The sequence below is a fragment of the Cygnus atratus genome, chromosome 9, assembly GCF_013377495.2.
Source record: "Cygnus atratus isolate AKBS03 ecotype Queensland, Australia chromosome 9, CAtr_DNAZoo_HiC_assembly, whole genome shotgun sequence".
NCBI classification, from domain to species: Eukaryota; Metazoa; Chordata; class Aves; order Anseriformes; family Anatidae; genus Cygnus; species Cygnus atratus.
The window spans coordinates 4,445,803-4,469,282 of NC_066370.1; the positions used below are offsets into that span (position 1 = coordinate 4,445,803).

Here is a 23,480-nt window from a genome sequence, read left to right on the forward strand (position 1 = left end):
AAAATATAACTGCAAATCTGTTTCTGACCTGGTGTGTCCATCCAGTCAGAGATGGCCACATACCAAGCCAAAGTAGGAAGGATTCTGAATATCAGAATTTTTCAGGATTGGCTTCTGAACACATCTCAGATCAAGAATCAGTAGCAGACATTCATCGAACTGGTGCAAAACAGATGTAAGAAAAGACTATGGACAGCTTGTAAAAAATGAGGAGTGCTTGCTAACTTAGGTTTCATATGATTAAAGATAATGTCCCAGGTTTAATTTGACTACAGGTATTTATGGATCAAAACCACTATACATACCTTGCTATTTCTTTATGTACAGGCAGCATAGATGAGTGAATGTTGCACAGAGAATGCATGAACAGTAGATACTGGTAACATTTAGGAACATTGTCATCTCATGGTCTACTCTTAAATTCTTGAGCCTTCAAAAGTGAAAGCGGTGAGCTGGTAGAGAAAAATCCCATCTTGACTTTCAGTGATGTATACTTCTATAAAAACATAAGCTCCTTTTTTATTTTGAAATTCATGATGTTTTGTATACTGAAGTACATTTTTAATATATTCTCACCAATGAAATAATCATTTCAGTTTCACTGCTATTTTATTTGTGAATTTTATTTCCACCATGGGTCCATACAGAGTTGCCTTTTGATGTGTTTAATCAACGACGCCCAGCAAATGAGGGTACAGTTTGGAAAGTTTGCTAATTTCTGAAAGCACTGACAGGGAAATGCTTTTTAAATGTTTTAATTAAAGCTTTATTGTCAGAAACCAGACACGTATTACGTACCTAAATCCAGTTGATTTCACTTACCAAAGTAACAACAAGTATCTTTGAAAATCTGGCCCCTAAACTTTTAAGGCACCCAAGTGCTTTTGAAACTTCACGCTTTAAAACCAGATTTAATGGGATTTGGTAATCCATATATTTTAGACAGCTTTCAAAAATCTCAGCTTTTAAATTCTCTAAGCCTTAGCATCCATGAAGTGGCAGTGGGAAATTCTGTTCTCTCACCTTTTTTGTGTCAATTCAATGTAGGTAAGTCACTGCAATGAAAACTCTATTAACACGTTCTAGCTTATGACAATGTTAACTGTAGTGTGCTGATTCTGATGCCACAAAAATGCATAACTGTGCATGGTCAAGAAATTAAACTCACTTTACATTTATTAGAGGTGTAATGATCTTAATTTTTTGTATATTTGTAAAAAAAAAAAAAGAACAAAAAAAGGTGGAAGGAAAAAGAGGGAAATGAATCAAAGTAGTCATTGAAAAATGGCAGTCAGTATATCAATGGAAAAAAATATTTTTGAATGGTATTTTTGCATTATTTCAGTCTTTAGCAGTACCTACAGATCTAGAAACACAGGATGATGTACAGGCACATTAATTTTTAAAAGCAGGTGTTTAGATTTGACCCAGCTTCACATCTCCAGCAGAGCAGCAGAAGACCAGATGTAGCAGAGGCCACAGAGAAATCACTGAGCACAGCAATTTTATTGAAGTACAGCATAAAGTATCTTACCATGGCACACTTACTGGCAATTAACACATTCCAATATTAAATATTCATAGATTGGTCAGTGCGAAAAGGGCAGGTATAAGCAAAGCTAGATTTGGGCAGCTAGATGCAGGCAGCAATTAAGCCATGGTCCTTTTCTTTCTTCCTCCCATAAAGAATTCATTAAAGTTCAGAAGGGCCCTGGCCTTCTTGCAAGAGTTTCCCTCCTGCATTAGCACCGGCCTCTAAGAGATGTTCCCTCCTGTGTAACACTTATGCTTGGGGCTAAGTGGCTTTATATATCCATAGCAAGTCCAGATAAACACCAAGTCCACCACTGCCATTTGTTAAATGACATGTTCTCCATTTCATCAGCATGACTAGTCAAGAGTAGTAAAACGCATCTCTAGGTTGGAGGCAAAAAAATCTTGTCAGAGTAAATTCTCAAGTTAAATCAGTGGGACAGCACCAATTTAACTGTTATGGCAGATTCACCGTGAGTGAGAGAGAAGTTGGGTATTACCTTTCTTTAGAAAAGACTTTAAAATTATGGTCACAACACAGAAGTGCAAAACTGTGAGCACTGGAAGGTGCTCCATGTCAGGGGGAGTTACTAAGGTGAAATTTAGATGTGTGTCTGAGGGTAGCACACAAGCACACCATTGGTAAAACCAATTTAACAAAAATAATGCTCAGACGCATCTTCACCCTACAGCTGATATAACCCTCCCCAAAATAATGAGCAATATCTAGATAGCAAAATCCTTCTAAATAAATAAATAAATAAATCCTGCCAGTCATAAAATTGCCCTCTTCCAGACTGGTGCTGTCCTGTTTTGTTGTTGAAAGTGCTAATGTTAAAGGGTGCATCTGTATTTACATTTCAGTCAGTGTCAGGAGACATCCCTAGTCATAACTTAACTGTACTTTGTTTCAAATTGTAGAGTGGTCTCAAAGTGCATGAACAGATCCCTTCTGCATGACACGAAGCCAGAAGATGCACTTATAAGGTGCTCCAAAAGCTAAAAGGTATTCAGTGTGTGGGACCACATGAGCAAGCCCTCTGAAATACCTGATGTGTGGATGTCAGCACTGACAGCTTCACTCTACACATCCACCTCAATTGGTCTGCGAGTGCTAGCATAGACAGACCCACAGAGCACCCAGCCAAAACAGCTCCTGTCTCGTGGGTTTAAAAAGAAAATCTAGCTAGGTGAAATTTCATCTTGTTAATACTGTAGAGAGGAGGCAATTCCTTTCATCAGTCTTACCTCTCCGTCTGGTGTTTAAAGGGCTTCACTCTTGCCACTGACGCAGGGGTGAAACGTGATGCTCCAGACTGTAACAGAGGAGTAACGTTATCATCTTCTCCAGTGAGTTCTTGCTCAAAGTTCATATGGGTCTCATGTTTGCGTACTTAAGACAATGACTCTACACCCAAAGATAATAAATCAGTGTGCAGGGTGCATCGCGTATCAAAGTCACCCAAAACTCAGCACATTCATCTACTCCATGTTCCACTTAAAGGAAGGAGAGGACAATTTATGATGTGCCGGATTTCCACAATCTTCTTATCTACTGTATTTTTGCTCCTGCATGTTACATCCTTGACAGCTGAACTTCAGTTTTTCTCTACCGGTTCTGATTAGGTGCGCTCTAAGACTATATCAGCATGGAAGTGATTCAGCGAGGGAGCCTCTGACACCAGGTAAATGATGTTGATCTTTAACAGTTATTTTCAGTGATGTTAGCAGCATTAATTTCAGCATTGACATGCTCCCTCTGTAGTTCTCAAACCTTATTTTTGTTTATCTGGAGTGAGACCATTTGAAATAAACTTGAAACTCATCTGAAGGGCTCAGATAGTTCACGGGCCTTGAAAAGGCCTTCAGCATTGTGATGAATTTGATGCTATGTAATTCCACTACGTGCATTTCCTTCTCAGATCTTTTAAGTACAGCGTGGACAGCTGGTTTAAAGAGTGCAGATTATTTTGTGCTTTTTTTTACTGTTATGTGCTATAAAGTAGACAATATTGTCTCTTCAGGGTGGAAAAATACAGGTTGTATTAGATGACAGAAATCTATTCTGCACTTTTACTGCACAATGCCTCAACCCAACAAAAGACCTGTTAAGAGATTAAATTGTCGTCATAGTAGATCAAATTCTGCTGACCTTACACAGGGAAGGTATTGGTTGTGCTGAAGTCTAGACAGATGGTCATTTCAGGGAATGTTGCTTTTTTTGCAAGTGCTCACTTGAGTAGGAATATTTCTAGTTGTATGAGTCACCTCTTTCTCGATTGCTGCATGAGATACCAAACAGTGTTTTTTACATAGGGATACTCAAAGACACAGCAGAAGCTGAAAAATACATCTTCAAAGTTTCTTGTGGTGGTTTCATTCTCCACTGAGAATATTATATGGCATGTGTAGATTGATTAAAAAAATATATATCCTTCATTCTTTTTGCTGACAACTGTGATGAAATCTTTTTTTTTTTAACAAAATCATGTGGTACTTGATATACAAAATCAGTCCCACAACAGGAAAATGCAGTAAATCATAAGAAAAATGCTCTGTTTCATGTATAAAGTAAGAAACTTAGAGTAGATTGCAAAAATTGGAGCGAACATTTCTAATCTGTGGCTCTTCGGTAGCTGGTTTGGCTCTTTCCCTGTTTGGATGACAAGGAGCATCATCTGAATGCTGGTTGCCATGGAGACTCCCATAGCTTTTTGAATCATAAGTTTTGCCTGTAAAGAAACACTCCTTCAGTGTGAGATTTTAATGACCACAGAGGTTTCTGTTTGTCTGCACATCACATATTAGATTAACTACCATCTCTAAGCAGGTGGGAGGGGAGTAAAATATTTTCCAGTAATCAGTGACAACATTTTTAGTCTGTACAAAATCCGCAAATGATGCAAATAGAACTACAAGACTTGCTGCTTTAGATTGGCCTGTTATGGCATTAAATCCATCATCTCTTTCTCAGTATCAGCTACTTCAGACGAGAATGAGCTTTGATTGTAGAACATGGGCACGGCAATAAATCATTCTAAACCCTGCAGGAGACTAGCTTGAGAATTGATAAGCTGCGTAGCTAGTGAGGTCTCTCCCTCTCTTGGGCTTGAATTGATAAGGGCTTCCCTATAACTTCATAAAAAAAAGGCAGCTTTTCTAGGAAAAGATGTATATATGAACAGTTGGGTCTGCCCATGTGAAAAGTTTTCTAACAGTTATCAGTTCTGTTTGCATTATCAAAGACACTGAAGTCTGACAGCTATGTCAGCTTCTTTCTCCCTAGTGCACGAGTAACACCTCCGTTTGTTCTGAAGGTGAATTTGTTTGGCCCTAAGTTATGTGCAGAATGGTTAGTTTAACCAACATGGATATACTGGGGGTTGGAGTTGGATGATCTTTAAGGTCCCTTCCAACCTGAGCCATTCTATGATTCTACTGCCATGAATTTCTGGCTTGAATAAAACCATTATTATTCAGAAGAAGAATATGATGAAGCTGCAAGATTAAGCCTCAGTTACTCTCTAATTCTGTTGCCTTTTCTAAATTGTAACTAAATAGCTACCTGTTAAATCTGCATTTTTTGCTTGATTTCTTCTTTTGAGACTGTTTTGTGCATCTGTGGGACCGTCAATATACTTCATTGCAATGGTTGTGGTCTGGTCCTTCTCTTGCTGAGTCTGATTAACTGAAAAACGAACAGAAAGGGATATTTAAGTGAGTTGTATTAACATCTGTTTCTTTAAGGAGAGAGAGATACATCAAGTTGACTCTACCTGTCTGATGAGAACTTGGTGTTGTTTCAGTCCTGCCTTCTTGAAAGGACTGAACGGATGCATGGCCAGAATCTAAGTCTTTTACTGGCCTCCCCATAATTTCATTCTCAGTTGCAGCTTTATTTCTAACAAGGAAATATGTGTGCATTTTCCCTTTGCCTTTCACTTCTATTTCTCCTCTTTCAGTCATCTCAAAATTCTTGTATTTTAGGCATCTAAAATATCAGAAGCAAAATGACACATGAAAATTCAGGACTAGCAAAAAATGGCACTGATGTTTCAGAAGAGCTATTATAATTTAAGCAATCAAATCACAACCATTTGGGGAAAAAAAATGAAAAAAACATGATATTGACCATGAACCATGGAGATAATTTGTTCCAACTGTTTATTCAAGCCTAATTTGCTTTTATAGCTTTATACATACAGCCTTACAAAAGTTAGTGGATCACATAGACAAATACTTCGGGATGGTGGAAGGTTCTTTCTGACCAGTAGATAGAAATTAAGAACTGAGGCAGCCAATATCAGTTAGATAGAACTATGTCTCATCATTCAATGAGAGAAGGCAATTGGGTCTGTCAAGTGTGATTTACCCTCAGTAAATCCATACTGGCTATTCCCAATCACCTTCTTCGACCAAAAATGTCTTCCAAGAGGACTTGATTTGCACTGTGGCTGACATGAGGCTGTCTAACCTACAGTTCCCCAGTGTGACCTCTTCGCTGTTTTTGGAGATGGGTATAATATCTGGCTTTCTTTGGTTGCTAGGGTGTTGATCCTCACAGCCTTTCAAAGATGACAGTCAGCAGCACTGTAATGCATCGCCCAGCTTTCTCTTTGCCCTTGGATGCATCATAATCTGCTCCCATAGACTTCTGTGGACTGAGACTTCTCAAAAAATTCTTGATCTGATCCTCTTCCAATACTGGTACTTCACCTACTCCTTGAACCCCGACCCTGGGTGCAGGGGCCTTAAAGACCTCATTAGTGAAGACTTGGGCAAAAGAGGCCTATTGTAACTCAGATTTTATTTGGGGCACTGTCACCAAATCACCTGCCACAGCAGGTTCACGTCTTCAGTTATACTCTTCTGTTAATGTAGCACCAGGAGCTCCTCTTACTGCCTTTGAACCTGCTTTGCTCATTTCAATGCTAGTTGAGCTCTGGCTTTCCTAATACCATTCCCAGTTTTTCTATGCCTCCTTTGTAGCTTATCTTCACTTCCACCTCTTGCATGCACATATTATGCGTACATGAAATTATTGAAAATGTTATATTCAATTTTTACCAACAAAAGCTTTGGGAAACTAAATTCCTCCCTGCATGAATAGGATAGTGGTTTATACAGTTTATCCTTAGTAGGTGCAAATAAAACTGCTTTGCCACAAATTATTATACTCAATAAGAGAAATTTTAAAGTTTTGTTTTGCAGGATATAAAATTAAATGATCTGTCTTTCTATTATTGACATATTATTGGTACTTCCAAATAAGCTACCCCTTTTTTTCATCTTTTTTACTCTCTAGAATCAAGACTTTCAAACTTCTGTCTCCATATATATGGACACTTGAAATAATCAGAACAAAATTCTTTGCGAGCAGTGATTTTTCTTTATAAGCTGCATAAATCAGTGACAAAAGACAGCATCATCTACATCTGAAAGCTGCAGCTGTTCAAGGCAGTGTTTTTAGCGCAGCTTTTAAGAGGAAAAGTTTTCATCATAGCTACTCACTGATAGGTACTGGAGCTTAGATGAATTTTACTTGGGACACCATGACTCTCCATCCGGGAAGCTATATTCACTGTATCTCCAAATAAGCAGTAACGAGGCATCTTTTCTCCAACAACTCCAGCCAAGACAGGACCTGTATGGATCCCAACTCTAATCTTTACAAAGACATAAAACACCCCCCAAAAATGTCATTTAACATTTAGCATCTTTCTTAATGCTCTCCAGACACCTAAAAGTTCATCTTAACACAACAGCGGACACCATTAAAATACCAAATATCCACAGGGAGAGGCTCTTGGTGAAAAATATGCCCGTGTGGGCCTTGCCCAAAGTCACAGTAAAGTTAAAAGAAGCTCTTTGGTGTCCCACTGTAATACTTTAACCAGAAGCCCAACCCAAGAATCAGACACATTTGCATCTTTTTGTTAACAACTTACTTGGATTGGATTTCCAGAAACTGGGTTCTGTACTCCTTTAGCTGCTATTACCATCCCCAAGGCAAAGTTAGCAACCCGCTCAGCGTGAGTGGATACAGGCACAGGAACCCCACCTACGACCATATAGGCATCTCCAATTGTCTCCACCTTTAATTGAGAAGGACAAGTATATGAGTATACCACATGTCTTGTTCAGGTAACTTGCTTTGCTATTTGGGACTCTCCTTACCTGCACCATATCCCTCTTCCTTCTCAAAGATTCATTCCTTGACTCCAGACTAAAAATATCAGTGTGTTTTGTCCCTGCTTACTTGACCCATTTAAGATAACAGTGTGAGAGACCCTAAGGAGTAAGAGATGCTGTGCAAGTGTCAAACTGCCTTGCCTTCCACCTAACCAGGGCAGGCCTACACGCAAGGAACTATTCCCAAGCACAGACTCCTGAGCCAGGAGGTAATCTGATAGCTGAATGCCATTAATTAGCTCTAATTCACAATTGGTTTTAACGGTGTATTCCTTTTTTTAAAGTTATGATAAATCAAGTGAGTCTATTCACTGGTGATTATTATGAAGTGGTTCAAATGAAATTAAGACACCTACAGTTTCCAATGGCAGGATGTCAGAGAATGCAGCGTGTGAACCAAGCATTTTGTGAATATCCCTCCTTACAATCGAATGTTTTCCCACAAGATGCTGCAGCCTGTGAGACAAATTCTGAAGTGTTAGTCCTACTACATGCACCCAGTCTCCTTGAAATGCCTGTTATGGCGCCTGAGAAACACTTCAGTGCATGTCCCCATACCAGAGATTTTGCTGGGAATAGAGCAGGCCCTTTGGAAACAGAGAATTCTCAATTGTTTAAAATCCATTGTAAAAGACTGTTACACAGCCAGGAAATTTTCTAAACTGCTCTTATGAGACTTCACTGTTGCATTCACCATCAGCAAGTAAGAAATTAGCTTAAATTAGATTAACTGGATTTCTTAATAATGAGCACCAATAGGAGAGCAGGAACGTAATTTCATCGTTGGGCTTGTTCATTAACATAATGACTTAAAACAGTTCAGTATATTACTCCTGAAAAATGTGTTCCTGTACAAATCTTCTACTGAAGACCCACTGTAATACCCGTAATCTTCTCTAACAATTTAAAAATAACTGTAAAAAGCTACTAATGCAAATAGATACGTTAATTATTTTTAGGCTGTGGCAGGAGATTTAATTTAAGAAGATTTATTCATAAATTCAGACATTTATAAGCTTGGGCCAAGTTTCTTTGATTGATTTCAATATTTCATTTCTTTCTCAAATGCCTGAAATAGTTATCTTGTCCTCTCTCTCTGTACCTAGTTACCTCCTTCAGTATTAATGGGAGTTATATACAGGCATCAAAAGGAGATTATTATAGTGACAGATAATTTACTCAAGATGTATGATTTGGAATATGATGCTAATCTATCCTAAAATCTGTGGGCCATATCCTGCTTGCTTCAATTATTGAAAATAGTTTCCTTGCCAAGGCAGAAATTCTTCTGATTTCCCAGTACAAATTATTGCAGGATGAACTGCATGTCTTGCCTGAGTAAGGAATGAATGAGATTTGGATTTCACCCTTTACTATTTCTGCCTTCCTAAATATTTAATGTGCTAGGGACAGACAGAAAATTAGGATCAGCTCTTCGGCTGCTCAAATCTAGGTAGCTCTGGAGTTGTTAATAATGCTCTATTATATGTCTGCCAGGGCTCTGATCCTTCCAGCACAGTTTGGAGACAATACAGGCATTGCAGTCTAGATCTAGCTGATGCTCTTTGGGCTCAGAAGGAGGTATACACCATTGCCTAAGATCTCCATGAGTAAAAATCAAAGCCTAGCTGTTATCTGGGTGTTGTTTGTGAGGTTATCTCCCACTAAAGACAATAATATACTGACCTGTTTTACAACAGGTTGGAGTAAAGGGACTAGGAATATTATTCAAATTGGTCCATAAACTGGAATATCCTGTCATGTTGGGTGGACATTTGACAGAGAAAAGAAAGAGATGTATCAAAACCAGCAGTTCTGGTGTAAGTGTTGCGAAAAGAGACTTTAGCCCATGATAGAAGTTATACTCCTGTTCAAAACTTTTAAATATATTTAATCACACCTCTGTGCATTTTTTTGTGTGTTTTATTTTTTTTTATTTTTTTATTTTTTAGTTTCTCTGCAGGGCCATTATAAACATGCTGCAGAATTTCATGGTTTGTCAAAAATCATGCTGGGTTGAAGAAGACCTAAGTGCATTTAAAAAAAAATCGGCAAGCACAACAACCTGTTTCCAGGCTATTTCTACAGTCTTTATCAATCAACACATACCTTGTACACATCATGCACTGTGGTCAGTCTGTCAAATTGCAGGTACATTGTATTTAACATGAGAACTATCTGAATAGGCTCACATTGGGCACAAATGTTGGTAAAGGTCACAACATCACTGAACAGTATGGTGCACTCCTTGAACTCTCCTGTGAGCAGAAAAAACAGTTGTAAGTATTTGTAATGGCTGGACAATCACAACATCTGTTTAAGACTTGTTTGCAACGACTTCTTTCTAGTCATTGTTTTAAGACATAAGACTATTCAGTTGTAATATATGTGTCCGAATATGAAAGATGTGGATATAGGAATATTTCAAATATAAGAACCATAGTGCATCTCGAACAATTCATACATCTGAATATGTTTCTGTCCACCTACATTCAGGACATACTTAGCACTTTACCCCTAACTTCATATGTGTGCTTACTAAAGGGAATTTGAGCGTGTTCTCACTTGCTATCCTTAAGAAAAATTTGAATAATGATGACTCTGGGTTTATAGATACACTAGAGGAACTAGGAAAATTTTCCAGTAAACATCAATTTCTTTATTGCTTTCATTTTTGAGCTCTCATTTCCCTGTATACCCCTGTCAACAACAAAAGCTCAGATTCCTGTTGAAACACCAAATTCTGCCACCTGAATGGGCAGCTGCTAACACCTTTAATCTCCTAGGGAACAGTTCTGGCAAACAGCTTCCAAATCTCTGTTATCATCAAGATTAAGGGGCTGTGGTCCTCCTATCTACTACCCAGGAGTTTCACTAAGTAGAGAATCTACTCCACAACAATGACAACAGGGCTGTGACAGTGCCCAATCTCTATCACCATCACGCCTGGTGCATGAGTCATGCATCATGAATGAATACTGTTCATTCACCTGCCTCAACTCGCTTCCCTTCTTTCAGCTGGTTGGCCACGTGCTGAGGGAGCATGGCATAGAGCAGAGCTTCAGTCTTTTTCTTCTCTTCTTCCAGGTGCTTTGACAGTATTCGCAGTTCTTCCTTCTTCCTCTCCAGCTGGTTAGAAAGCTCCATCTCTGCCAGTCGCTGCTGATTGAGAAGAATCAAATCCCTGGTCACATCATGAGGTGCAATGTCTGCAATATGCATCTGTCGTTCCTCTAGCTCGTGCAAAGTGCGAAGCAAAGGTGAGCAGAGATAGAGCATGCACTGCAGGGACTCCATCCAGATCATCTGGCCTGTTTAAAACAAGTGTTGGTAAGAGTGTTCATCAACCTGGACTTTCATGCGATGTTCAGTATTACTGATATTATTAGGAGATGATTTCTAAGGACAGTGGCTTTTTGTAGGGTCTGGGTCATTACAGGTATTAATGTTTCCTGGAATTAGAGGTGGGTTTCTTTTGATGAGGTGCACTAGGTAAACAGAAAGAGTTCAGGACCCAGAAAGCAGTCACTCACTACAACCGCTAAGCAGAACCTAACCAAGTTTCAGGTCCTTCCTCTTTGATAGGAACCACAGGGTTCAAAACATTTTTCCCTTTCTCTGCTTCTCCTCCTTGAATCGCTCCTGAAGGCATTGTACACAGGGAAACTGACACTCAAAATGATTAAGTGAAACATTTAAAGTTAAAATTCAGAGAGCGTAAAATGTGGCCCCAGTAAAGTCAATTCAGTTTTCCTATCAGAAGCTTGAGCTTTCAGTCACTATGCTCATAAGTAGGTACAAAAATGCCTGACAGGTAGAATTAAGTTTTAGAGGAGGATTTGGTTTTTGTTTCCTTTGTTGAGATTTGGTTACAGGTTTGGGTTTTTGTTGTTGTTTTGTGTTTGCTTATTTTAAACCTGACTGGATAAAATGAAGTAGAATTTTTACCTGTGGCTAAAGACCCTTGTTTTGTTAACAGCACTTTTTTCAAGGTCCCCCTGAATTCTTAATGTTTTCTGAATCTCAGGAATACCAGATTTGACACTCATCACGTAAAGGTGAAAGGAGAGAAGGGAAAATTAGGTCATATTATATAGTACAAAGGAGCAAAATCGAGGTCATAGAATACTTAAAGCAAGTGTCGTTACAGTTAATTACATGAAGCTGAATCATTCTATACTCATTCCTCTCAATAAAAATAGAGCAAATAAAATCTCTTTGTTGCTACAACAATTTCAACTGGTAAACTCTTACATAACATAAGAGAGGGGAAAAAAAAGACAAATCAATCTGTAAATGTCACTACTACAAAAAAAAAAAGTAATAAAATCAAAGCACAGTTAATTTATTTTTATCCATATTTGAAACCCAGTCAGTACGAAATAACTCCCCTCAGAGGTATAAATTAAGAATTGAATAATGTATTCACATTTTAGGACTCAAAATGCATGGAGTCACAAGGGAAGACATCTTTTCCTCCAGCTGTAGAAATTTTATCAGAAATTTATCTTTAAGCACTTCCTTCTTCCCCTGCCCCTTCCCTCCCCTTTGCCTGACAGATCTGGAACTGTGTGCTGGCAGGAGCGCTGTATTTTGTGGTGTATTGCTGGAATGCTCGCCCAGTGTTTTAATTATTCTCTTTATGTGCCAAACATGTAATCCAAGATCTGTGAACTGGTATTGCCTGTGCTAGCTGGCTGGGTTTAAAATGTTGTTCCAAGTACAAAGAAGTAATTTCTTTATCAAAGAAAATTCTTAGCAATGCAAAGTGATTCCATTTCAGGTGGATATGCTGATTTGCAGAGCTACAGGAAGGTGAGACCTAGACAGTTAGTTTTACACAGCTCACTGCATTGCCATGCTGGGCCTGGTGGCAGTAATACCAGAAGCTGGCTCTGAGGGCTGGCATTGTGTCCCCTCCACCTTCCACAGGTCCACGGAGAAACTGAAGGCCTTAGTTGAGCACTGGGGAGATTCACAGAAAAACTGGCTGTGAATCCCAACCAAAACCGAGAGTGACAATACAACCATTCTGCTGAGGTTGCCCCAGAATAAATGCTTAAATTACTACTTCTGACCTCTGCAAAGAAAAATACTTAGGGCAGCATCATGGGGGAAACTCTCATACCTATTATGGGAAATCACCATGACTGGGTGTCTCTCTGAAGTGCCTGTAAAACGGGAGGAACTAGAGGTCTGTGTGCAGTTACAGGGTTACCATGTCTTTGGGATCAGAGACTTGGTCAGGTAGTTCTGGAGAACTGCAAAGGATGAACACAGACTCTTTAGGATGGATGGGCAGGCTAGGTGGGAGAGGTGCCTTTCATGTGAAAAAGTAAGGGGAGTGCATGGAGCTCTGCCTATGGTTGGGTGATGAGCCAGTGCATAGATAAGAATTAGACGACAGACCAATGTGGGTGACGTTGTGATGACAGACACCCTGCTCAGGAAGAAAAAGTAGGCAAGACCTTCCTAAAACAAGTGGAAGAAGCTTCATGTTCACAGGCCCTGGTCCTCATGGAGGACTTAAAACTACTTTGATAACTGCTAGAAGGACAACACAAAAAGGTACAAGCAATCCAGGAGGTTTCTGGACGTAAGCAAGCTTTCTGACACAGGTGACTGATGAACCAACAAGGGGAGGTGCTCTGCTGGACCCAACACTTACAAACAGGGTGGAACTACAGATGTGAAAGCTGAGGGCAGCTTTGGCTGCAGTAACCATGACATGGTGGAGTGCAGGCTCCTAGGAGGAACAAACAAGGCAAAAAACAAGATCATGAGACTGTACTTTGGCCTCTTCAGGGATCTGCTTGGAAGAATTGCATGGGATACAGTCCTGGAAAGAAGAGGGGTTCAGAAGAGCTGGTTGATTTCTAAGGATTTCCTCCTCCAAGCTCAGGAATGGTGAATCCTGATGTGCAGATGATGTAAGTCAAGCAAATGTGGCAGGGGCCTGCATGGATGAACAATGATCTCTTGACTAAATTAAAATCAATACAAGAGGTGAAGTTGGGAAAAAGAGGGTTAAAAAAGCCAAAGCACATCTGCAGTTGCATCTGCTGAGGATGCAAGAATCTGCTGAGGATCAAGGAAAAAGAAGAGCTTCTATATCAGCAGCAAAAGGAAGAGTAGAGAAAACATGGGCCTGTTGCTGAACTGGGCAAGGGAACTGCTGAAAATGGACATGGAAAAGTCCAAGGTACTCAGTGTCTTCTCTGCTTCAGTCTTTGTTGGTAAGAATTATCCTTCAGGAATTCCATGCCTCTGAGAGCAGTGGGGAAGTCTGGAATAATGAGGACTTACCCGTGGTGCAGTAGGTTAGCAAATATTTAAAAAATTGGACATACTGAAGTCCATGGGACCTGATGTAATGCATCCAGGGGTGTGGAGGGAGGTAGCCACCATCATTATGAGGCCACTTTTGATAGGTTTGAGGGGCCATGGTAACCGGGGGATATTCTCGAGGGTTGGAAGAAAGTAAATGTTACTTCAAGTAGTAAAGGACGGAGGACCCAGGAAGACTTATAGCAACTATCACATGAAAAGAAGCTAAGAGAGCTGGGGTTGTTCAGCCTATAGAAGACAAGCTTCAGGGGGAGCTTATCAATAAGCATAAACACCTGATGGGAGGAAGTGAAAAAGACTATTTTCAGTGGATTCAATGAAAGGACAAGAGACAATGCCTGCTAATTGAAATGCAGAAATTTCATTTAAACATAGGAAAAAAGTTGTTTTGTTTTGTTTTTACTGTAAGGGTGGTCAAACACTGAAATGGGTTGCTGGGTGAGGCTGTGGGGTCTTCGTCCTTGAACATATTCAAAACCCAACTAGACATGGTACTGAGCAACCTGTTCTAGTTGACCCTGCTGTGAAGGAGGATAGACTGGGTAATCTCCAGAGGTCTCTCCCAAACTCAGCTGGAGTTGAGTCGATTCTTTGATTCTGAGAACGGCCAAGACTAGAGGTAGTTCAGAAAATGATCTAATCCTACCTTGGCCTTGTCCCTGTTGCCAGGAAACCTGCAAAGATACATGTTTTACAGCAAAACACAGTCTTTCCAAGCCTTTCAAATGGGAACACTACCATTATTTCTAGCTGAAAGCCTTCAAATTCTGGTGAAGTAATAGCAGAATTTGTCTACAAGCATCTTGAAGTACTATTTCTGTAAACAGAGTCATCTAATCCTCTCCTCACTGCACAACAAGACTATTTATATGTGAAGCTGGGAGTCCATAGAAAGGCGTTAGTTCAACTCCAGCAATATTCTTCATTTAATATGAACATTTATGCTACTGAAAACAGTGAAGTACCTCTAAGCTCTAGCATTGGCCGTTGTTTCCATGACTCTGGCATCATCTCTCTCCTAGTCTGGAAAACAAATTGGCTGTTGATAAATTTCTGAATGCTAGAGATGGTGAAGGGTACTTCTGGGTGAACGATACTGAAATACTGATCCAAGCAGATGCCCATGGTCTGAAGGCCAGGTACAATCTTTTGAATGCTCACCCCAGCTTGCTTCACTCTGAGCTTAAAAAGAAAATATGGACAACGGGTTATAATCCATTTCCTGTTTGGCTTCAGGCTAAGCTACAGCTGATCACTGTTTACACAAGTATATGTACTCAGCCTTGCTATACTACATAGATTATTTCTGAGCGAAGTTTCTATCTTATTAGCATATTACTGCAAAGCTCTGAATGAGTTTTCTTCATAGCAAGGCAGCCCACAGAAAGGCGTTATTATCCAAATGCTCTTCAGTATCAATTGTTAAAAACGACCCCCCTCCCCCCTGGTATCTGCTCTTATTATTGCTTGTATTTATGTAGGCCTAATGTAATCGTGTTGATTCCAGCACACTTAAGCATACCACTGAGGGAAGGAGAAGCAAGTGCATTGTTTCATGGCAATACACTGTAGGGCGATAATGCATGGAGTAATTTTCAGTATACTTGCTAGTGTTCTGGAGAAAAAAGTGCTTCAGACTTAGGAGGATCTTTCACTCTTTTCCATCCTCTCACTGCTCCCTAAGGAGCATCAACGTTATAGTAACTTTGCAGAAAAGTATGGGGAATTTGTATTGTGATTCGGGGCTCTCTTCCTCATTTGGCAAGTGTCAGATCATACAAAAAAATATATATATAGTTTATTATTTATGCTGTAGCTTCGGACTACGTAGGAGACAGAAAGAAGAGAGAGGAGACTATAGTTTCTTTCCTTCTTTCCCCAACTACTAACAGCAGTAGCAGTTCATCGGGATGAGTGGTGGCACGTGATGTAAGAGAACCCCCACAGCTCCCTGGCCCTGCTTCTCCAGCCACGTGGCAGCTGCAGGAAGCCCTAATTTCCCATGGCTGTTATGAACGTCTAGCTTTGTATGGGAATGTTCAAGAGAGATGTCTCTAATACTTCTTTTTTAAATTTAAAACTAAACAGGTATACTTTTATATGTATTGTATATACAGATATACACATGATGTAACATACATGCATATATGAAGATAAAACATCTCAGCTTTGTATGTAGCTGCAAGAGAGAAATAGATACCAGCACGCGTCCTGCATTCTAAAAAGAAAATAACTGCAGTACAAAATGTCTTGGCAACTTTTAGTTTTCTAAAGGATGGTTACCTTCTTATTTCTTCTTTTAACCATTACTATGTAAGGTTTCAGTCATTCTCGTTTAGCCTGATGACCATATATGATAGCTTAACTCCTAAAGAAATGCCCACCCTGCCATCATTGCTTGTCATCAGGATTACTGAAGTTCTGACCCAGCTACCAATAATGGCTACAGGACTTGCCTTTTTTCTACACCAGGATTTTTATCAAATTATGCTGACTGGCTGTCTTAAAAGGCTAACCTATGGCTAACATAGACAGTGACATGCCCTCTATCAGCATGATGCCAGAACATGGTTCTGAGTGGCTGTATTCAGGTATCTTCTGCAGGCCCGTTCTAAATTTCTCCTTTCTTTGCTCCTCTGTTAAGCTAATATATTCTGCGCAACATTGGGAGCAAGAGGTATTGTAGCTTGTTGGGGACCCAGGCTACTTGGAAACTAGCCACAGAGCAGTCCCTGCAAAGGGAAACGCAATTCCACTGCTGTAGAGAATGTGTGTGTATAGGAGAGGAGAGCTGAATTGGAAAATAAAGACATTTTTGGGTTCAGTTCCTACTAGATAAGACTGCGTGCTGCTTGATTTAGTAGGTTTCTGGGTTTTCCTAATGTGGAGTTTTAGAAAGCACATAGAACCACAGATCCAATCAAAGCCTTACAAGCTTTCGGATAGATTGTTAACTGGGAGAAGTGTGACTAGCTGTAAGTACAAAGCCAGTTTAAAGGATGGGTCATGTCTCTCACATATTCAAGGACAGGAAAGATGCCAGAAACTTCAGAAAATTCTGTTCTGTGTTTGGTAGACTGCTGCAATATACCTTGGTAGCATATTTCCAACTGTTTCATATGTGGGAATCTCAATAAAGTCAAAGGAGATTCCTATTTGAAATGATCAAGATTCTGTTACTATGAGAGACTTTTATTCCGTATCTCTATAAAAAGCAATTCTGTAAATGCTACAAATGAATGTGCACTGCATAAAGAGCAAACACACAGATGAACTGTAGGACAGTCACAACAGAAGAAAACAACTACATGCTTTTGACAAATTAAATGCCCTTACTATATGGTTGTCCTACCTCTTTGTCAAAAACCATATGAAAAGGAAGCCCATTGCAAAATGTTTTTGTGTCAATCCAAAGACTCTTGGGATAAACAGGGTCAAATCCTCTCAGGAGTTTACCTGTAGCAAGATAAATGTATTGTTTTTAATCAGGTTACACCTCATAAAACCATTCAGCATTACTTTCTAGCATTCAGTAAGATAGGACTCTGTATCATAATGAGTTAAGACAAAGTAAACCGTGTGTGGATCCAGAAATATACATACATCTGTGCTAAATGCAGTGCAGTTTAATACACAGCTGATTAGCAACTAATCTGAGTTGGCCAAATTTAAAACTTAACCACATAGAAAACGCAGAGCACTAAATGCCTGAAATTATGTGGAAACAGTAGGAGTAGATGAGCGACTGTAGATATTGCTGCTCTGTGAATCTACAGATGTCACAGCAATATAACACAAATATATCCCATAAAAGTGTATACAGAAGTGGACTTAATATGCTTTGCCAGCCACTTATGAATACTTATGAAGAAAAAGCTCAGCAGGATCTGGATTTTAATCTCCTGTACAAAGAACGTTAGTCCACAGCACAAAGAACAAATTACTGTTTGTTTTTTTATTTTACTTACCCTGAATATTTTTCAGAACAGTCACAATATTTACGCGGAAGGTTGTGCTTGCTAGCGAGCAGTTGTTTTTATGATGCATATTCAGAATAAAATGGGCAAAATAGTCAAAAGTTTTCATTTGACTGGAGCACCTTAATTCCTTGACTTCATAGTATACACAAGCATTCTCCAGTAGCTCAAAATAACCAACTGGTTGATTGTTTCAAGTGATCTCTTTTTAACAGAAGGTTGCTATTACAGTTACTCCAGTAAATTGTTTGATAACACATGCTGAAGTCACTCAGGATACTGGTGCAAAGATTATGAATTTACGACACAACTTGAAGACCTCTTACTGCTTCAGTGGAATTCAGTATACTTCTGTCATCTTTCAAAGTCAGGCTCTTGATAATTTCTAGTCTTTATTGTTAAAGGTTTGTCATTTGTTTGTTTTCTAAATAACAGTGCTACTCTAAAATTTGCTTTTGAATATCTATTAACTTCTCAATATATCTGCTCTTGCAATAAATTTGGCATTATAGTGGATGATATCAGTTTCACTTCTTCACTCTCTCCTAGAATCTAGACAGTAGTGTCATACTAAACTGGATTATAATTCCTCTTGAGGAATCAAAAGATCCTAACCACAACAATACTGGTAACACTTTCTGGTTTCCCAGCAGGTACAAACAGAGATTATTCGACTACTACTGGTAGATTTTTGGGTAGTAGAAGGTGTAATTTGGCTTTCAGAATTTACTACAATTGTAAAGAAATAGCAGTTACCAAGTTAAGAAAGCATTCTTTAAATTCATCAGTTTAGAGAATGTGACATGAAAGGGAAGTATCAGATGTACCACACAATGCCATTTTATTGGAAAATACTTTGCTGAAGAAGACCTTGTTTATGAGACAAAAGCGACAGGTCATATTCCATTTCAGTATCTGTCATTATTAAGCATGCTTATTATCTGCAATTTATTATTTATTTTTTTTTGGATTACCAAAGTCTAACTGAAAGAAGTGTAACCAGAAACATTTTGAAAAGATGCAGAGGAAATACAAATGGTAACTTTGAAATGGATGAATGGGTGAAGACAGCAAGGCTTACTGTTTTTCTTATTAAAGAGACTCATAAATGATGACAAGCTCCCTCTGAATGATCTCTCACCTCTTCCTAATGTGATTATTCCTCTTATTGTTTTCCAGTGACTTTTCTTGACAGGACAAACCAAGTTTCCTCTGTCTCTAATTGTATTCTTGGCTTTTTCAGGGTCCTGTTGAAATAAACCCAAAAGGATTTTTCAAGGGTGTTTTATTTTAAACATATTTTAATGATATAATGATAAAGAATATTAAAATACCTCATTATTCAGTTGGGTCTCACTTTGTTTTTCAGAGTCAGCAAGATATGGAGGTGAGGAAGAATATTTCTTTCTTTCTTCGTATGGAAGTACAGGGTTTTGAGTGACAAGGAAAACAATATGCTCTTTTTTCCCAGTTCTTTCTTCTTCTTCTGTTTGATTGACTATTTCCATTGAAATCTCAATGTTAAAAAAATCCAGGGCTGCTGCACCAATGATTCCTGAAGGTGAAACAAAAAACAAAATATTACCAAGAACAAAACCTTTCAATTTTCCTTTTAGAGAGCTCACAATGGAATTTCACTGTTTCAGGAATTACTTTTCCAAATGAGTCTGGAAGAAGAAGGCGGCCTGCAGTTACCTATTTCATTCCTACTACCATTGTCATGGTAAGAATATGTGTATAACAAGATATTCTCAAAAGCTACTGTTGCTTTTTTGTTTGTTTGTTTACTTTGTCTAATGACAAATGCTTTATTTTCACTAGAAAAAAGCTCAGCACGGTATCTGAATAAGGTGGCCGAATAGTCATAAATAGCAATAATATAAATTCCCATTAACCTCAAAACCACACAGAGTCTGAAGAGATTCTGCTGTAACAATCTATTTCAGTAACTGCAGAATATTTTCTTTTGAAAGACAGTATTTCATGAAGATGCATTATCAGTCTTCTCATTTCTAGTTAACTATTTGGTGAAATATTGGACAATGACATGAAAAGCTGTGTCTGAAATTCCAAGTAGGCCTGTGTTCCAATAGGAATACGAGTTTTGATAAAGGGGGAAATTTTGATAAACTTGTTATTCAGAAGCATCTAGGAAATAAATGAGTACGATCATCTCTTACAAACTTGTAGATGTTTAACCTTTGCATAATTGCAGAGATTCCCGAAGTTAAAGATCTTTACTCCCATAAATGCTAAAATAAGGATCAGTTTTGAGCATTGTCGAACAGTAGTTTTGCAAAATGGCATGTTCTGCAGGAGTCTGTATGTATGTCCTTAAATCAACTATAATTTCTAGTCACTATAATTTAAGGAGTATGAATTATTGAGAATTAATCAACAGCTATAAACAAAACACACCATGGACTTTAATTTTACTTCCACAAAAGGAATTCTACAGGAATTCTCTAGAAATTCTAGAGCACAAACAGACACTTAAGGCTGGGTTGGCAAGTTATGAATCCTGGTGAAGCCACTGGGAGCTATGAGTGATCAGGCAGTCAGGGAAATACAAAGGCTGGATGTCTGATGACTAAACTTTACCAGGCTTCAATTTCATGACCAGTCCTCATCTGAAAAAAGATTCTGAAACCTGAGCAAATTATATCTGCAAATATATTACTCTGTATTTATATTGCTTACCAGATGATCTGTACTCTGTATTCTATCTGATTACCTGGCACAATATGGTATAGACCTCTTCTATCTGAATAGTAATGTAAATGCATTGAGCCATCTTCATTCTTTTCTACTCTAAAAGACGGTGCATTCATCTCCTGAGGAAAAACAAAGCAAAACAAAACAAAACCTTCAGTATCCTTCTCTGATAAGGAATATGGTGAATTCCATTTGCACAAAAGCATCATGTGTCTTAACAAAATAAGCAGTAATATGAACAAGCTGAAATGTAGAAAATGAAATATGCTCAACTCTGAAGAGCCATCTCCTATTTATTACAGTCTGTGTACTAAATAATATCTATTGATCTATTGTTGAGAACTACTCAGAAAAAAAAAAATATCGTCCTAACATTTTGTAGTAATCAGTTTCAGAACATAGGAGAGGCTGTTAGAGCATCTTTCTCCCTTACTTGTTCATACCAATGAGATGCTCTTCTTTGTGTTGCAAACTCTGGCAGAGTCCACCTACACCCACTCAGTAATTACTACTTGAACTTGCCTGGTAAGAGAGGGACAGGTAGCTGTGTAATGCATCCAAGTTCTCTATGAACTCATATAGATTTCCACCCAGTGTTCTCAGCATGTGATCATAGCCTGATCGTTTACAGAATTCAAAGAAATATTCTCCAAACTCTTTCAGAACCATGTCAGCAGGAACACCTGGCAAAAGAAAAGTATCCTAAGGACTATGAAAGTCTTGGAAATTCTTGCAATGCTGTCAGACAGATTAAGAGGAAATGCAGAACATTTGCAACGTGGGGAATGCATTCCAAAGAGCACAGGAGACCAAAATGTGGGTGCAGTCTCAGGCTTGAATCAGGAGGGCTCATTTTTGAGGTATGGTGACACATACCTAATACTTTGCAGGCTTTGTCAACAAGTTGCATTGTGATCTCATCTTTGTAAACTTCAAAAGTCAAGAAAGTATCCTGAACTCCGGCCTGGAGTCTGTAACAGGAAAGACAATGTTCTTGTCTCAGTGGTGTTGTAAATATGACATGTTTGGGTGACTAAACCAGCATTCATTTAACACTATTTGCTATTAACCCACTTCTTAAACTCCTTCACGCATTATATTGGAACATGCTATTTTCAGTAATAGTTTAAAAGCGTTGCTTTAAAATGGCTGAATGATTGTGTCCACTTCCAAATTTCTGCTATTTGATGTTATGGTATTAAGATAAATTCTTCCCAGGATTAGGGCATCATAACGTGGAGGTGCTAGAGCAATTACAGTGGTAGCTTGTCTTCTGGTCTCCTGGCTTGCTGTTCAATACAAGCTCTGTGGAGCTATTAGGTCTCCACAGATGTGACCAAAAACTTGCTGAATTTTTATACTGTCTTCAGTGGCTATTTTATGTATATATCTAAGTATCATTTGTGTATCTTCAGGTCTTGGAAAATACCTAAAAGCTCATAAAGTAATGATAGAAGTGGAAAAGATCATATATTTACCTACTTTTCTGAAGGTACTGGAATGAAACTGACTTAGTAACAAAAATGATACCTTTTCAGGGTAATTACTTTTTTATATTGTCACAGTGAGACAGTGACTCTGTTGCACAATTGCCCATTAGACAAAACATCATCCTTAATTATGTGGTATAACAAATTAATACCAGCTGACGACCTGTTACAAAGAAAGAAACTCTTGCTTTTGCCCTGCTAGGTACTTCTAAAAATTAACTGAGATAAACATCAGCTGCCAAGAAATTATAATCTGCTGCTGCTAAGTTCATGAACATTTTCTTTAAATATATTAAATGTATTGCAAATGCGTTACCTTAATTTTTCCCATACTTCTTCACCATACTTTTCAACCACCAAAGACTTCAGGCATGTGTTTATAAATCCATACTGCAAAAGCAAACACATGAAGATGGAACAGATTACACCGATTTTCAAACTGCAGCCCAAACATGCCCTCCTATTGCATTTAAGACCCCACTGCTGGTTTTATACCGCAGAAGTGACAACGTTTGACAGCCCTTACGCCTCCCAGCAGGGATCATACCCTTTACCCCATCCTTTTACAAAGCAGGGCGAGCAGTCCCGTGCCGTTCTGCAGCCGAGGGCCCAGCACCGCCCTGCCCGGGCTCTGTGGGTCCGTGCCGCAGCCCCAGCAGCTCCCGGCGGCGGCTGCAGGACCCGGAGGCTCTGCCCTGGCTGTCATTTTGGGGTTAGGGCTGACGAACCAGGCGCTGGGGGGTACAAAACACAGGGTGCGAGCTGCCCGCCCCGAGGTGCCCCCCGCACCGCGCCGCCCGCCCCGGCCCCCTCGCAGCCCCCGGGGCCACTCACCATCCTGCCGCCAACCTCCAGAGACGGAGCCCGTTGCCTGCCGGCCTCCCTGCCTCCCTCCCGGCCTCCTTCCCTGCCTCCTTCCCTCCCTTCCCTGCCTCCTTCCCTCAGCCGCCGCCCGGGGGCCGCCTCCCCGCACGCCCCCGGCCCGCCCGGGGGGAGGCGGCCGGGTGCCCCAGCGCCGAGCCGGGGCGATGGTTTTGTGTGACAAGCACAGCCCGTGCCCTGCCCTCCCTTCAGTCCCACGGGCTCTGGGGGGCCCCACTGGTCCCCACACCGGGCGTTTGCTGGGAGAAATGACCAAAGCTCTGCACCCCATGCACGCCCCAGGCTGGAGGCCTGCTGGGATGTCCTAGGGGTGTCCGTGGGATGCAAATGTCTTTGCTGGTCT

At 39.7% G+C, this 23,480-nt stretch overlaps 1 protein-coding gene across 8 annotated transcripts; it reads right to left on the reverse strand.

The window, feature by feature from the left end:
- Positions 1-478: 478 nt before the first annotated feature.
- LOC118247056 (guanylate cyclase soluble subunit beta-2-like) lies at positions 479-23,409 on the reverse strand. Of its 8 annotated transcripts, XR_004778286.2 has the most exons (18): positions 23,090-23,279; positions 22,572-22,645; positions 21,642-21,736; positions 21,288-21,448; positions 20,785-20,884; positions 19,385-19,605; positions 19,192-19,297; positions 17,426-17,529; positions 15,039-15,255; positions 10,716-11,036; positions 9,835-9,983; positions 7,482-7,628; positions 7,045-7,199; positions 5,310-5,524; positions 5,099-5,221; positions 3,686-3,815; positions 2,782-2,849; positions 604-1,916 (listed from the first exon to the last, which is right to left on the reverse strand). XR_004778286.2 is itself a non-coding variant. In XM_035544735.2 (17 exons), the coding sequence occupies exons 1-16, from the start codon at positions 23,090-23,092 to the stop codon at positions 2,797-2,799; spliced, it is 2,244 nt and encodes a 747-aa protein (XP_035400628.1). In that variant the 5' UTR covers positions 23,093-23,279; the 3' UTR covers positions 479-496; positions 2,782-2,796. The 8 variants fall into 8 exon arrangements, 6 of the variants coding, with proteins under 6 accessions (XP_035400628.1, XP_035400627.1, XP_050568520.1 ...); XM_035544735.2 differs by lacking the exons at positions 604-1,916; positions 3,686-3,815 and adding an exon at positions 479-496; XR_004778285.2 differs by having other exon boundaries at positions 604-2,849.
- Positions 23,410-23,480: the final 71 nt, after the last annotated feature.

What these genes read in the sequence shown, in the direction of transcription:
- LOC118247056 (XM_050712563.1), bottom strand. An exon ending in ACCTGTCCCTCTCTTACCAG is followed by an intron (nt 20,885 to 21,287) that starts GCAAGTTCAAGT and finishes GTTTTTCCTCAG; the next exon opens with GAGATGAATGCACCGTCTTT. An exon ending in TCTATACCATATTGTGCCAG is followed by an intron (nt 19,606 to 20,784) that starts GTAATCAGATAG and finishes TTTCACCTTCAG; the next exon opens with GAATCATTGGTGCAGCAGCC.